This window comes from Acomys minous (genome assembly GCF_964271855.1).
Source record: "Acomys minous genome assembly, chromosome: 18".
NCBI classification, from domain to species: Eukaryota; Metazoa; Chordata; class Mammalia; order Rodentia; family Muridae; genus Acomys; species Acomys minous.
In genome coordinates, this window is record NC_140501.1 from 41855270 (window position 1) to 41871445 (window position 16176).

The 16176-nt window shown below is 41.0% G+C and overlaps 1 protein-coding gene across 4 annotated transcripts in view; it reads right to left on the reverse strand.

Annotated features, from left to right (window-relative positions):
* Window positions 1–9657: 9657 nt before the first annotated feature.
* The window catches only part of EPSTI1 (epithelial stromal interaction 1), a 103137-nt gene continuing 96618 nt past the window's right edge, over window positions 9658–16176 (reverse strand). For all 4 annotated transcript variants that reach the window (XM_084767963.1, XM_084767965.1, XM_084767964.1 and 1 more), the window contains 2 exons: window positions 16068–16167; window positions 9658–10186 (listed from right to left, as the gene is read on the reverse strand). In XM_084767963.1, the coding sequence (XP_084624089.1) occupies window positions 10178–10186; window positions 16068–16167 (109 nt within the window). In that variant the 3' untranslated portion in view covers window positions 9658–10177. The remainder of the gene's footprint in view (window positions 10187–16067; window positions 16168–16176) is intronic.

A 16176-nucleotide genomic window follows, 5' to 3' on the forward strand; every position in this document is an offset into this window, starting at 1 on the left:
GCCAGCAATGCCAAGGCCCTGTGACAAATTAGCTGACTGGTGGCTGTGTGTGCTGCAGTGCGGGTCAGCCTGCATCTTTTGTCCCAGCAGATGGCACAATATCATGACAATGAATGTAATGAGAGTGTCTCTCCATTTGTCCTTTAAAAAAAAAAAAAGCCTACTTCTGAGCCTGTAAGTCTGTAAACAAAAACTTCTCTCTCTGTTTTTTTTTTTTAATTTTAATTTAAAAAACTTTTTATTTTATGTGCATTGGTGTTTTGCCTGCCTATAGATGAGGGTATGGTATCAGATCTTGAAGTTACTGACAGTTATGAGCTGCGATGTGGGTGGTGAAATTGAACCTGGGTCCTCTAGAAGAGCAAGAAGTGCTCTTAACCCCTGGGCCATTTCCCGAGCTCCCAAGCCCCACTATAGAGCAACAATATATTTAGAAGGGCTTCTTACACAGAGCTCACCTCTTAAAAATAAGATGGCCAGAAGTACATTCAGTCTCTTCAGTCCTTACAGTTAGTTGAAAGGTGTGGGATTTTTGTTTGTTTGTTTCTTTTGTTTTGTTTTGTTTTGTTGCCTCATGTAAATGTACTACACAGTGCCCAAGATTATTTTATGTCCATCAGGACAAAGCTGCTTCCTGCACGCTTAGTTTCAGTTAGAGACACAGAGCCTGCAGCCTTCTTGCTATTGTCTTCCATCTACTAACTGTTCTATCACAATGCTTATTTTCCCTTCTGGCAGCCAGGCTTCCACAGGCTCTTTTTTTTTTAGGAATAAATAGGTATCTGTAATCATGACCCATCTGCTTAATGCCTGCAATTTACACTCAAGCATGTAGACATTGTTCTTGTGGCTATACGCTTTCTGAAGTCAATTGTCTATTTTAGCATGGATTATCATATAATTTTGATTTTCAACCTGAATTTTTCATATTTATAAGTGTTGAGTGTTTTATTGGGGGAGACTATATCTACACTTACTATAATGACAACATAATTTCCCACAGATACTTTTTGAAAGACAACCAACTTGTAGGCTTCACATAATGTTTTGTAAAACAAAAATCAACCCAAAGAAAAACATTCTACATTAGCTTGGAGTGGTGGTGTGTTCCTGTCATCCCAGTATTCGGGGAGAAGCCTCCACAGGATCATGGGCTCCGGGCCAACCTAGACTACACAACAAGGCCAGCCTTAGCTACACAGTACAGCCATGCCTCAAGAAACCAAGGATGGGCCTGTAACAGAGTGGTAGAGCACTTGCCAAGAATGACATGCAGCTTTTTCCTTCTACCTAAGCTGAGTATGTAGAGACCATAAGGAATATGTCTCTATCATAAAAATACAAAAATAAATAAGCACAGAATTCTCTGTCACATCAGGAATGAGATGATCTCTCATACTGCGTCACTCAAAACTAAATCTACAAGGAAAGTGGCCTCTTCTGTTTTGTTTGGATAGCCACTGGGCCAAGTGTTGACTTGTACATATTCAAAACTGATCAAATGGAATAAATAAAAGAAAAATATTAGTAAATTGAAAGACACAGATATCTCAAACTTCAATAAAAAAGAAATAAAATCCCCATTAAAATTAGAAGAATATTTGTGAAATCATACATCACCACAAAAGGTCTTTTGCAAATTAAGTATGTATACAGACACCTAAATTCTCCTCTCTGCAAAGCTGAGGTTACAGAGCAGAAAGCACATGGGAAGAAAAGGTCAACTTCTCTATTGATATTTTTAACTTGTTTTATAGGCAAAGATTTAAAAGTCACTAATTGTACTAGAGAATATGTATGCCAGGGAGCAGCTGTACACTTCTGGTGCTGATAAATACTGGCAGTGCCTCTTGAGAAGAAGGTTTTATCACATACGTCAAGACTTCTATGCTATAGTCTTAACGTTTACATCGTGCCCCCCACCCCCATCCCATGATGGCTAATCTTAACTGTCAGTGTGACAGGATTTAGAATCACCTTGGAGACAAAACTGTGTGTCTGTGTCCGTGATGGTGTTTCCAGAGAGGCTTAACTGACAGGAAGGCCTGCACTAAACACTAACTGTGGATGGCACCACTTCCTGGACTGCAGTCCCAGACTGAGTCTAAGGACAGATACATGAGCACAGCAATAGAATCCATCTCCATCTGCTTCCTGACTTTAGATACAACATGGCCAGCTGCCTCAAACCTCTGCCACCATGTCCTCCTCACTATATGGAATGCATCCTCCAGCCAAGGGCCAAAATAAGTCCTTCCTTCCATCCTCCCTTCATTAACTGCCTTTGCCAGGCATTTACCAAAACAATGAGATAAGGAACTAACACACTGTCCCACCAAAGTCATATGTTCAAATCCCTATCCCCACAGTAATAAGTATCAATAAATGGAGGCTCTAGGAAGCTAGCAGGTTACAGGGACAGACTGCATATGAATGGGACCAGTGTCCTTTAGCAGAGCCTCATGATAGACCCCTTGCCTCTTCTATTACATGAAAGCGTGAGTGCTGTCTCCCCAGATGCCAAGTCTATGAGGGGCATGGCCTTTGTCATCTAGCCTTCATTACTGTAAGGAATAAATATGCTGTTCACAAGCTATCCAGGCTAAGGAAGCTCATTAAGGCAGCTTGAATGGTTTAAGATGCCTCACCAACCTGCATCCTTTAAGCCTCCAGTTCAGACTCCAGGTGCTCACTCTCTGCCAGCTGTCTAAACAGCATCGTTTGATCCAGAAAGGATCCAGAAGGTTATAATAAAGTTTAATTATGACTGTCTAGGAATAAAACCTGAAGTAGTATCCATTTGTTAATTGATCACCTATACTAATCAATATTTATTGCTATAACACATGAATTATCTTACAATAATTTGCTTCTCTCCCAGAAAAAAAAAGTGCCTTTGAAGCATAGAAATATAGACAGGACTTGAGGATTTTCTATGCAGAGTTACCTAGAAGTCAACATTTATTCCAATTGGTTCAACAAGGCTGGTTAAATATATGAGGCATAAGAGTGGGCTCCCTTGGGCAGTGGTTCATGCTTTTTCTTAGTAACTCCATCTGTATACTTCCAGAAATTCTTTAAGAAAGATGCTTACAACTCATACATATTCATGATTTCAGCCATGGGGTTGTGATTTTCCATACCTGCTCTTAAAAAAAAAAAGTGGAACCAGGCACAAGTGCAAAATCTGTTGAGGAGTATAGAAAATGTCATATCATAAGAAGGGGGTTCATGCCAACCTCTCTAAGAGGCTTAGAAGAAGAAAGCATCCTTTCCTTACCCCTGGGTCCACAGTGACAACCACCACAGTGGGAAATACTATTCCTGAACACACACACCAAAACAAGGAGCCAGGCTGGCAGGTATAGGGCTCAAGTGGCCGCTTGCCGCAGCAGTAAACTGTCTGCTACCACAGCACATTTACAATTAGCTTGGCAGTATTTCCCACACAGGCTGTGGGATTCAGATTTCTTCATATAAGGCAACAACAAGGGTTTCAAAAGGACCAAATATTTCGTATTAGTGTCAGCAGTGCTCACAGAGCTTCTGCTGGTAGAGATCAGGAAAACAAACAAAAATATCTGCATTTTTTTTTAATTCTAGAGAAACTGTCAGAACACCATCTGTTCTTAATCACCTCCATCCCACCCAATACGGAGCTTTCTGCATGGCTCTGTTGTCCTAGTCAACAAGACTTCAAATCCCAATGTTTCCTGAATATAGAGATTTGGAAAATTAATCTTAATAGACCATTTGGTAAAACAAATGATCTCTTGATGCTGCAAAGTATTTATTGGTTGCCCAGCTACCTAGAAACTCTATAATCTGTCTGTCTGTCTGTCTGTCTGTCTCTCTCATCTATCTATCTATATCAACTATCGGCTGTGTATCATCTATCCGCCTATCAATGTTTTGTCTATCATCTATCTGTTCTATCACTCATCTATTCCTTCTATCACCTGTCTATCATCTACTTGTCTGAATATCTTTATCATCTATATCTATGGATAAATAGAAGATAGATAGACAGACAGACAGACATTACTCCTTCTACCACAGAGGATGGAAAGGTAGCTGTGGAACTGAACTACATAGTATATCCTTTTACTCTAGGGAGAATGAACTTGTTCAAGGTCATAGAGATGAAACAGGAAAGCCTATTAAATTAGCTTTCGAAAAACACAGAAAAGATGTTTCCTTCATACCTACAAGTAAAACAGGGAGGCTATAGTAGTGTCTGGTTAATTTTTATAAAGGCATTGGCTTTCCGATAAACAAGTCCTTCTACTTTGAAGAGCAGGGTAACAATATTAATAAATGTATAAAAGCCAAAGGAAGATCCAATAGTGACTGTTCATCCTGCCTGGAAGAGCCCATGGTGTGGGGTGGCCTGACCAACTCATCTGCCATCCAGGCCCAGACCCAACATTTCCAGTTGGTCATTCTCCAACACCTACCCCATCTATAAGTTTCTGGACCACAAGGAGGAGCTGGTGCTGCAGAACCAGATCTGGAAACATGTCATTGCCATTGAAGATAAAAGCCTGAAACATGCCTGTGATCAGAAGTCTCAGCAATAGGTCCACCTGCGGCACAGCCAGCAGAGGTGACCTGCTCACAGTTTCTAATACCACTGAGATGAATAAATTTGTGACTGATGGGTAGGAAGGATTGAGGAATGAAGATGTGCTTATGTGTGGAGAGGCTGGTCTATGGTGATGTCTGAAGCCTGAACTGCCACTGGAGGCCATGTCAATGCTGCCTGAGGCCTGCTAGGTCCATGGTCCTGCTGCAGTCAGGGCTGTGGATATGGCCTATACTGATGCCTATAGCCATCTGGGTCCCTAGTCCTGCTGCAGCCAGGGCTGTGGAGGGTGTTGATTTCTGTGGCCTGCATTACTACTGAAGGCTATGTGGCTATGTGAGGGATGTGATGCCGCCAGAGACCATGCAGGTGTGAGTAACCTGTGCTGCCATCTGAGACCATGTTGCTGTCTGTGATCTGTGCTGCCAACAAAAGCCATGTTGGGGTCTGTGGTCTTATTGCAGCTAGGAGCCAAATCTGTGCCTCTGCTACCATCAAAAGCCATGTTGATGTCTGTGAGCTGGGCTGCCACTGGAGACCATGCTGATGTCCCTGGCATGTGCTGATGCTGGGAGCCAGGTGGATGTCCGTGGTCTGTACTGTCACTAGATACCATAGAGAAGCCCATAAACTGCACTCCTGCTGACTGGAATGGGCAAAGAAGATTCTTCTGCAATGGGATGGGTGACTGTAGACTCACAGTTGAGGAAAAAAAGACATAGAAGGCTTCTATGACAACCTCCTCCCCCAGAAAAGTAGCAACCTAGACAGGAAACCATGAAAAAGAACTCTTAGGAATTGTGATAAGAATGCTAAAGTGTAGCTCTTCATGATAGAGGGCTACTTGTGGTAATGGGGGTAAGGAAGGACTCACTTTTCTTTAAGGGACTGGCTACTGGGAGTTTGACCATGCTCCAGTGACTACATAGACAACATAAATTATACATTTAAAATATTTTTTTGGTGGAAGGGGAGGCCACAAGGGTAGGCGCTGGACCTGGGAAGACTGGGAAGTAAGGGTAATTGGTCATAATGTGAAATTCCCAATTAACCAATAAAAGTATTCTGTTAAAAAAAAAAATGACCCATTTAGATTCCAAGATGGCAGCGAGCGGTGTGGACCTTGTTTAGAAGCACCAGTTATTGAGTCAGGGAACTGAACTGATTTCTTAATCAGGAACACCAAGCTCCCCACACCACTATAGCGGGAGAACTCCACAGCTGAAAAGGAATAAACTACAGAAAACCTGGGCACCCCTGAACACAGGAAGAGCATGGACCCCCTGGAGAGCAGACCAGCATGGCAGCGGCAGTGACTGCTGCAGCCACAGAGGCAGTGGCTGCTGAGGTAGGCATCTGGAAACGGCCGGCAAGGAACTGCAGGCAGAGGTCATTGGCATGGTGTCCAGTAAGAATTGCTACAGGAAGTGGCAATTGACAGGGACTGCGAGCTGTTGTGGGTGACAGAGAGTGGAAACCAACACCCTGCCTCAGTGGTAGGCTGTAAACAACAGGGAGAAATGGAAGGATAGACTGCTCGACAGCTCAGAGCACAAAAACAGTGCCTGCAGGAAGGTGGAGAGGAAGTGACCAGAGCCTGCTGTGTGCCAGAGAGCAGCTCCACAGAACAGAGCCTTCCACCCACCCGTGCCGGGCTCCCAGTGTTGCCTCAGACACCAAGACTCACCCCTCTGACAAGGATTGGGGATTCAAAGATGGTGGCAATGAGGTCACACAGTGCCTGATCTGCAGAGAAGAGACTGCAGAAACTACCAGGAGCCAAGGACCAGTGTGGGAGCTGGAAATCACCGGGTGAGAGAGATCTGCACAGTGTGGACATTGTGACCACAGGTGGGCCTGACCTCCTGCCATCCAGAGGCACACAGAAGTGGGCAGACTATTTACTACAGCCTGGACCAGAGCCTGCCTGAGAGCTGGGAGCTGTGGCCTTGCTTAGCAATGCAAATTTGGTAAATGGGACTGAAATCATCCTGGTAGTAAAGCATTAGAGCTCCTGGCCTAGGGAAATATTGGGAAATGGGTGGATCTCCCCTCAGACACCCTCCACCTGTCCCATGTCAGTCCATAGAAAGCCTAGGTGCCACACGGGGGCACAGAAGGCTGTGGTGGCTGTAACTAGACTCAGAGTGTAGTTTGAGACCCAAGACACTACTGGGAGCCACAGACCATGGGAGTGGGGGATCACTGTCTGTGAGAGACCCTCACAAGTGGGTGTGACCTCTTGCAAGTCAGAGGCATACGGAGGAAGGCAGACCAGTCCCCAGAGCCCACTCCAGAGCCTGCCTGTGATCTGGGAGCTGTGACATTGCTCAGCAGTGTGAACTTGGTTAATGGGTCTGAAATCATCCTAGCAGTGAAGCATCAGAATGCCTGGCCTAGGGAAATCTTGGGGAAATGGGTGGATCTCTCCTCAGACTCCCCCCACCCAACACCAGAAATGACTAAATGACTAAAGGCCAGCGTAAAAACATAAATAACCAAAGCCGAAACAATATGGCATCTTCCAGCCAAACAGGTGGAAGACATAAAAGAGGCCTATAGAGAGGCATTGGAAAAAATTCAGGAAAATACAAACAACCAGATGAAGGAAATCAATAAAACAATTCGAGATCTAAAGGCCTATAAAGGGGCAATGGAAGAATCTTAGATATACACAAACAATCAGATAAAAGAAATCAATAAAACAGTTCAAGATCTGAAGATGAAAATGGATACAATGATAAAGACACAGACAGAAGAAACAAGAATGAGAGAGCCTAGAGAGGAAGGCAAGCAACACAGAGGTGACCTTCTCTAAATCCAAGAAATGGAGGAACGAATCTCAGGACTGGAAGATACAATTTTAGAACACAAAGCAAGCATCAAAGAAAATGCTAAATCTGAAAATTCCTGACACAAGATATCCAAGAAATCAAGAACACCATGAAAAAAATTAAACCTGAGAATAATAGGTATCGAGGAAAGAAGGGAGACCCTACTCCAAGGCCCAGAAAATATCTTCAACACAGTCATAGAAAAAAATTTCCCCAATTTAAAAAAGGAGATGTATACAAACATACAAGAGGTCTACAGAACACCAAATAGAATAGACCAGAAAAGAAAATCTTCCCACCACATGATAATAAAAACACAAAATATACAGAACAAAGAAAAAATATTAAAAGTAGCAAGAGAAAAAGGCCAAGTAACATACAATGGCAAACCTATCATAATTACACCCAACTTCTCAGCAGAGACCATAAAAGCCAGAAGGGCCTGGACAGAGTTCCTGCAAACCCTAAGAGACCACAGATGCCAGACCAGACTACTATATCCAGCAAAACTATCAATAACCATTGACAGAGAAGACAAAATATTCCATGACAAAAACAAATTCAAACAGTATCTATACACAAATCCAGCTGTACAAAAGTTACTAGGAGGAAAACTCCACCCCAAAGGGACAAGTTACAACCAAAACTACATAGGAAATAGATAACTACACCATCACAAAAACACAACCACGCAAACTCTCTACTGTAAGCAACATGAAAAATTAAGGGACTTAACAGTCACTGATCGTTAATACCTCTCAACATCAATGGTCTCAATTTTCCAATAAAAAAAGACACAGACTAACTGAGTGGATGCATAAACATGACCCAACATTCTTCTGCATCCAAGAAACACATCTCACCCATAAGGACAGACATTACCACAAGGTAAAAGGCTGGGAAAAAATATTTCAAGCTAATGGTCACAAGAAGCAAGCTGGTGTAGCCAGGGATGAGGAAGGACACTTCATACTCATCAAGGGTAAAATCAACCAAGATGATATCACAATTCTGAACATCTATGCTCCAATATAAGGGCACCCACATTTGTAAACGAACTATTAACAAAGCTTAAACCACTCATCGATCCCCAGACAAAAATAGTGGGAGACTTCACCACCCCATTTTCACTGAAGGATAGGTCACTGAAACAGAAACTAAGCCGAGAAATAACATCACTAACCAACATCATGAATCAAATGGATCTAACAGATGTTTACAGAACTTTCCACTCAAACACAAACGACTATACTTTCTTCTCAGCACCCCATGGAACCTTCTCCAAAATTGATCACATAGTAGACCATAAAACAAGCCTCAACAGATATAAAAAGATTGAAATAATACCTTGTATCTTATCAGATCACCATGCCCTAAGGCTGGACTTCAACAACAACAGAAACAATAAAAAGCCTACTCACATGTGGAAACTAAACAACTTTCTACTTAATGACACCTGAGTCAGGAATGAAATAAAGAAGGAAATTCCTGAAATTCAATGAAAATGAAGGAACAACCTAATCAAATTTGTGGGACACATTGAAAGCGGTGCTAAGAGGAAAATTCATAGCACTAAGTGCTTTTATAAAGAAACTGGAAACTCCCACACAAGCAACTTAATGACACATCTGGAATCCCTAGGGGAAAAAAGAATCAGAAACACCCAAGAGGAATAGACGTCTGAAAATAATCAAACTCGGGGCTGAAATCAATAAATTAGAAACAAACAAACAAAAAAAAAAAAAAACAATTCAAAGAATCAACAAAACCAGAAGCTGGTTCTTTGAGAAAATCAATAAGATAGAGAAACTGTTAGACCAGGGGGTTCTGCTCAAACTATTGCACTAACCAAGGACAATACAAGTAGTAAACATCGAACTCTTACTCTGACTAGCCAATGGACAGGACATTTTTCACAGTTATGTGGAGAGCAGGGACTGACTCTGACATGAACTCTGGTGCCCCATATTTGATGACCCCCCCCTTGGTGGGAAGACCTGGTGGCACTCAAAGAAAGAATAAGCAGGCTACCAAGATGAAATTTGATAGCCTATGACCATATAGTGGGGGAGGAGGTCCCCCTCAGTCATAGGTCTAGGGGAGGGGAATAGGGTGACAGTGGGAGGGAGGGAGGAACAGGAAGATACAAGTGATGGGATAACAATTGAGTTGTAGTCTGAATAAACTAATTAAATAAAAATTTAAAATAGAAAGTATAATAAAAATGACCCATTTATACAGAAGTAGTTCAAATTTTATTTATAAATTTGTCTATTAAAGTACAAGAGATCTCATTTTGGTCACATTTGTAGCCTAGGTTAAGAAAGTAGGAATTGAAAAAGACCCCAAAGCATCCCCAAACCTGATGTAAGCATTAGTAAAGAAAAAAAAGTCTGTTAGAAAGACACAAGCCTACAGCATCCAAGCTATTACTGCCCTGAATGTCTCGCGATTTCCTTTCAGTATTTTACTAACATTGTTCTAATTATCCTTCTAATAAGAGGCAGGACTAATTAGGAAAAATAAGGTAACATTATGCTGGTGGTAGAGGTTATAAACACAAGTCAGAAATTAGTCTCTGAGTCCATGCATAACTCAGTGCAGAGAGAAACTGGCTGCCCACAACTGCTCGGTTGAGTGGGTGGGCAGTTGAAGTTGAGGAATTAAGACTGAAGCCAAACAAAGTCGCATTAAGGAAATGTATCTCACGAGGGATTCCAAGGTCAGCTGATGAAGGCCAGATGTAAGTGACTCTTTCTCATATAGCCTGAAATAAAACAAAAACATAAATGAACACAAACAGCAATACAAAACCCAGAGCTGGCATAATCCAAAATGAAGTTCCCGAAGGCTGTCATAGTGAGAGACACTAAAGTAACGTTTTGTTTTGTTTTGTTTTGTTTTGTTTTTAATGACTGAAGTCCCAGTAAAATGAGTTTAATTTTTAAGTTGTGGTGCATGGTCTTTGGTGAGACTATGATGTTTTATCCAGTGAAATCTTAGTGATTGTGCCAACATGGGTCACAAATATTAGGGTTCATGACTGTTGACACCTCCCCCAGCAAGGACAGAATCTGAGAAAAAGAACTGGAATGGAAATGTGTTAAGGGGAGTCACACTGGATTATTCACCATGAAGGTGACTACTAAGGGGATCTTGAGGTTGACAGATGGACTAAGGAGTCCCCACCTCTCCCACGTTCAAAGCATCAGCCTTGTATAATATTGGGCCACAGTATGCTTGGGATCTAGATGATTGTTGGTTTGTTAGCCCTCTAGGAAACTCAGAGGCCATGTCAAGGTCTTAACTGCCCTGTAAGATAATGCATTTAGAGATATGTCAGTGTCCCGTAAAGTCTTGCCTAGTATTGTAACTTAAAATATAATTTACAGTGACTTTCCATATATTCAACATTAATTAGATGCCTCATGAAAACTTATTTGAAATTTTACTAAATAAAAATGAATTTAAAAAAATATATAGGTAACTTAAAATTGTTGAAAAATAACTATAAACATGGATCAATTTCAAACTATGATGAAATAAAAGTTTAAGAAAAAAAAATCAATCCAGCCTGTCATTCCAACATACACTTAGCAGGAGCCTCCTGCCCAAGAATCTACATGACATTTCAAGGAACTACCCTTTTTGTGGATTGTACCATATTTCCTTGTTTTCAGACTTCTTCCTTTTTTTCTCTGCCACTGGCTTCCTACTGGCTCCTGTGTTTCCTCCCAGCCCCATCCATCATTAGGGGTACAGCTCTTCTCTCACATTCCTTAGGGAGGCCCAATTGCCATCCATTCACTTTTAACTAAATGCCCCATTTGTAATATACCATATATATTAACTTTAGTCTGTTTGGTATTCACAAAATACATCCAGAATAAAGGTCCAGTTTCTGGTATTCTCTTCTGGCTTTGAGTTGGGATCCTTCAAGGAATAGATGTTTTAAATTTTAATGCAGCTCTAGCTACTTTTTCTTTTTTGGTTTATATTTTGGGTCATGTAAAATCCTTTCCAAGCTCAATTTTATTAATAATGTCTTGAATTTTCTTCTAAAACTTAAAAAGGTTTTTTTTTTCTCTCTCTCTTTAAGCTTGGATTCTCCTGGAGGTGATTTCCATGCATGGTGTCAAGAAGGAATCTAGTTTAGCTAGGTAGTCAATGGTCCCCAAAGCATCTGCTACAGCATCCATTTTCCCCCCAGGGATGTGTTCTCCATGACTTCATCATACTTCAAAACTGCACATACATGCTTGGCCTGGCCATACCAACTGTGAGCCATCCTACATAAAGTTCTCCTGTGTATGTGTCCTTCTCTTCAACTCTTCATGACTCTTTGCTTTGGACACATAGATAACCCATAGACTGGGAACTCATTCTTCTCCATGAAGAAGGTATAACTTACCAGTTATTTATTCCATTTCCCTGGAGCCTCTTTCTGTACTGTTTTGTTGTTTGCTCCAAACGTATAGAAATGAATATAGGCTTTATATACTGATTCTATATAAGTCAATGTTGGTGAGCCCTTACTTGTCCTGATATAAATACAAATTATTTGGGATTTCTGTGTAGATGATTGCATCGTATGTGATGTAATTTCATATATTGGCTTTTCTTTTCAATACTTATATATAATTTAATGAAAGGTTTTCATTAAATTTTTATTATAGAGTTCTGACATTATTAAACAAGGAAACCTCCCCTACATTCCTCCTTTAATAAAAGTTTTGACTACAAATGGACACTTGAGTTCATCAAACACTTTCTCTGTATCTATATAAATGATGATACAGAATTTATGAGATATATTATTTTAGTAGAATTTTTTTCTTATGGTTTGTTTTATGATATACCAGGTGTCATATTTAGAGTCAGTTGTGAACTTGACATACTTAGGGAAAGCGAACCTCAGCTGAGGAATTGACTCTGTCAATGGGCAAATCTGTGGGACATTTTCTTAATTGCTAATTGGTGTCTGAGAGCTCAGTCCACTGTGGGTAGGACCATCCCTAGGAGGTGGGTCTGGACTCTCTAAGGAAAGAAGCATTCCTTTTTTGGGGGGGTGTCGGTTTTTTGGTTAAGACATGGTTACTCTGTGTAGCCTTGGCTGTCCTATACTCACTTTGTAGACCAGGCTGGCCTTGAACTCACAGTGATCTGCCTGCCTCTGCCTCCCGAGTGCTGGGATTAAAGGAGTGCACCTTCACGCCCAGTCTGCAGCAAGCACTCTTAACTGAGCTATTTCTCTATTTCTCCAGCTCCTTGGCTCTCTTTAATTGTGTTTGGATTTGTTCATTATTCCAAGTCTCATTCTTATTTTAGCAAATGCTTCCTACACAGCTATTTTAAATTCAATACCTATTCATTTTGCTATATCAAAGTGTTTGCCTAAATCTTTTGTTGTGCTCATAATGTAAAATCTTGACGACTTGTTCTCAAGTGTTTGCAGTAGGTTCTAGTCATGGTTTCTTGTTTGGGAGTACATCAGTGAACAAAACAACCCAAGAGACCCATCCTGTGTTCAGAGAGGTTAAAAACAATCATCCAAATGTATAAATAGATGTGTTAGGAAAGTATGGTAGAAAAGGACGAATGTTATGGGAAAATAAAGTGGGATGTGGGGAGGGTACTGAAAGTCTTACAGGAGAACAGCCAAGGTAATCCTATTATGATGATGGAATTCAAGAAAGCTCTTGAAGGAAAACGAATGACACAAATACTTTGAAGAAATATGTAAAGGCAGAAGATGTATAAAGGCCCTTAGCTGAGGTAGTCAGTGTCACAACATTTTTAAATACCCACAAGGATGCTAATACAGGCAGAGAGATCCATGACAGAAAAGAGCCAGAAGGTGCAAGAGCGTCCACCTCAGGCAGCATGCCGTGAGGCCATGTATAGGATCCCAGCTCTTGCTCCAAGTGACAAAGGAATTCTATGAGCCCCTGGAGGGTTCTTAAAGAGAAAACTGACAAGGTATGACCTCTGCTGTTCTCCTACTGAGAACAGATTCCGTATATGTAACTGTGAATGTAAGAAAGCAATGTAGGGAGTGACTGTCAGGAGTTAGAACTGCACTGGGAGAGGCGAGGCAGAGGACGACTTCAGTAAAGCTGTTGGGAATTACTGGACTGAAAATATTTAAAATTAAGTTTTAGACATATGGAGGTTGAAATGCCCATTTATACCCTGGGAGACCCAAATGTATGTGCAAGTCTAGAGGAAAAGGATGAGGTTGAGAGTAGAAATATAGGAGTAGAAGGCACATAGAAGGTAGTTAGTTTCTTCAAGCAGAACAAGGCCCCTCGGGTATTGATGTGGCTTCCCTGTGGTACAGGAGATTTGGGAAAGGAGAAGGGAAAGAAATAGACATTGAGCTATGTGGGATCTCGGGATAGTAGAGTATCCTAGAAGCCATGCAAATACATAATTTTGAAGGGGGAAAAGATTTACTTTGTCAAGTTTTGAGAGGCCAGAGATAGAAATAGAAACTGAAGAGTAGCCATGGATTTCCTCACTGCAAACATGATCAGTGGCCATGAAAAGATCATACAAGACAAACAAACAAACAACAACTATAACAACAACAACATCCACTGGTAGAGGGCACTTAACATAAAAAATAGAGGCAGACAAAGATGGTGGACACCCGTAACCCGAAGCACTGAGAAAAGGCAGGATGATGGAGAGCCTCCACACCAGCCTGAGCTACAGAGGAGGTAGCCTTTCAGAAAGTAAGAAATTAGGTCAGAGGCAGCAAATTACCTACACTGGTGGGCTTCTCTCCATTGATGGAATGTTTGGTAATCCAGGAGAGAAGTGTAGCAATGAGAAGTAGAACACAGTGTCCCATCAGGTAAGAGAGAGACTGGTCCTTAATTGAGCAGGGTAGATGATGTTGTGTGAGTAGACATTGAGGAGGGGAGTCTACAGTCATCCTCACCTTTCTGTCATTGGTTCTTTCAAATAAGAGAAGAGTCAATAACCACCTTGGATTTGGATGTGTCTGTCCTATTAAAAAATTTTGACCCAATCATTGCCACCATTATGTCATTAGAATATGGTGGTCTTCTCTTTGACCTTTTGAGTCTAAACAACAATTTTATAAACCATTCTCTAAGCAACTCCCCAATAGTCACTGGGGAGCCCTTGGCTGAATCCCACTTGCTATGCACTCACGTGTGCCCCTGTCTGCCCCTGGATCCTGGATGCTTTCTCTAGATGTTAGAAGTTGTTAAGTGGTGGTGAAATGAAAAGTCAATAGTGAAATTTCAAGTCCTGAACAAATTTGATTCCCCAGTATATGTTTTCTTATGACTCCTACTCACATATTCCCATGGATGAGTCAGCACTGTGTGTATTCCATCACACAACACAGACACCGAGTTGCTAATGTGTTCACTCTTTTTCACATTGTCCAGATTCTGAATGCCACAGCAGAGCAGATTAAATTACACTGTGGATAGAATAGACTCATCCAAGGTACAGTCTTTACAAGTTGCTTATGGTCAATTATCTTTAATATGTATATATTAATAATAGCTATCAAATTTAACTTCTAGCTGCCTTCTGAGGAGCCACGCATAGAAGATTTCTAATACATTGATTCATCCGCAATGAACGTTTGTTCTTCAATTATTTATTAATTTATTTGTTTTCCAGTTTCCAGATTTAAAAGCACTTGATTTGTGTCTTTTTTTAAAAAATCATATTTATTTATTTGGAGGTAGGGCATGCCGCGGCATGTTTGTGGAGGTCAGCTGACAGGTTGTGGTAGCACACTCTTTCTTTCTCCATGTGGATCCCAGGGAGCAAGTTTGATGACAAATACCTTTATCCTCTGGGCTACCTCACCAGCCCTGCACTCAATTATTTTGTTGGTTTTTGATGATTTAGAAATATCTATTTGATTTCCTTACTCCAAATATATATGCATATGTGTATATGAACACGTACATAATATGCACATACACACAAATACGTTTAAGTCCTCATCCACTTGAGATTTAATTAAACTACAAAACACATTGTGATTCTGCACACACTGTAGTCATACACACTTTGAAGTTTTGTTGTTGGTTCAAGAATATATTGTACACAAAAACACATTAAACACATAGAGTTGCAGGGTTTTTTTTTTCCCCACAGAAATACGTAAAGACCTTTCATCTTCCAAAAGTACCTTTGGCTATAGGGTTTTGGTGTTTTTTTTTTTTAATCATATTGTAGTGAAAAGCTAAATCCTAGCTTCTTTGGTGTGCTGGTTTCACAGGGAGGACCCATTACTAGAGAAGAATGCTGACTGTTTTCATAACCACATTTCACTTCAGATTTCCTTGGGGGGAAATGCTCATTTGTTTTGTTGTGGGTCTGGGCAAAAGGTGATAAAAAGCCTTCCAGGCCTCACGTGCTAAAACTGAAATCCTTCTCTTTCTCTCCTCTACTCTCTGCTCCTCCCCTCCTCCTGAGCTCCCCTTTCCTCCAATCTCTCTTCCCCTAAATTAACTACCTTGACTACCCATCACAGAACACATTGATGATGACGATGGTGGTGGTGGAAATTCAACATATTTTTTTAAATGCTCACTTATTGTTATTCTTGGACTTGGAAAAGTAATTTTTTTAAGAGAAAAGAAAAAACTCACCCAGCTGTTGGCACTATTCATAGTCCAATGGCCTCCAGACTGCTCGAGGCCACCTGGTTGACTTTTCCCTTGGAGTCGGTCCAGAAAAGCATTATTTACCCTTTAAAAC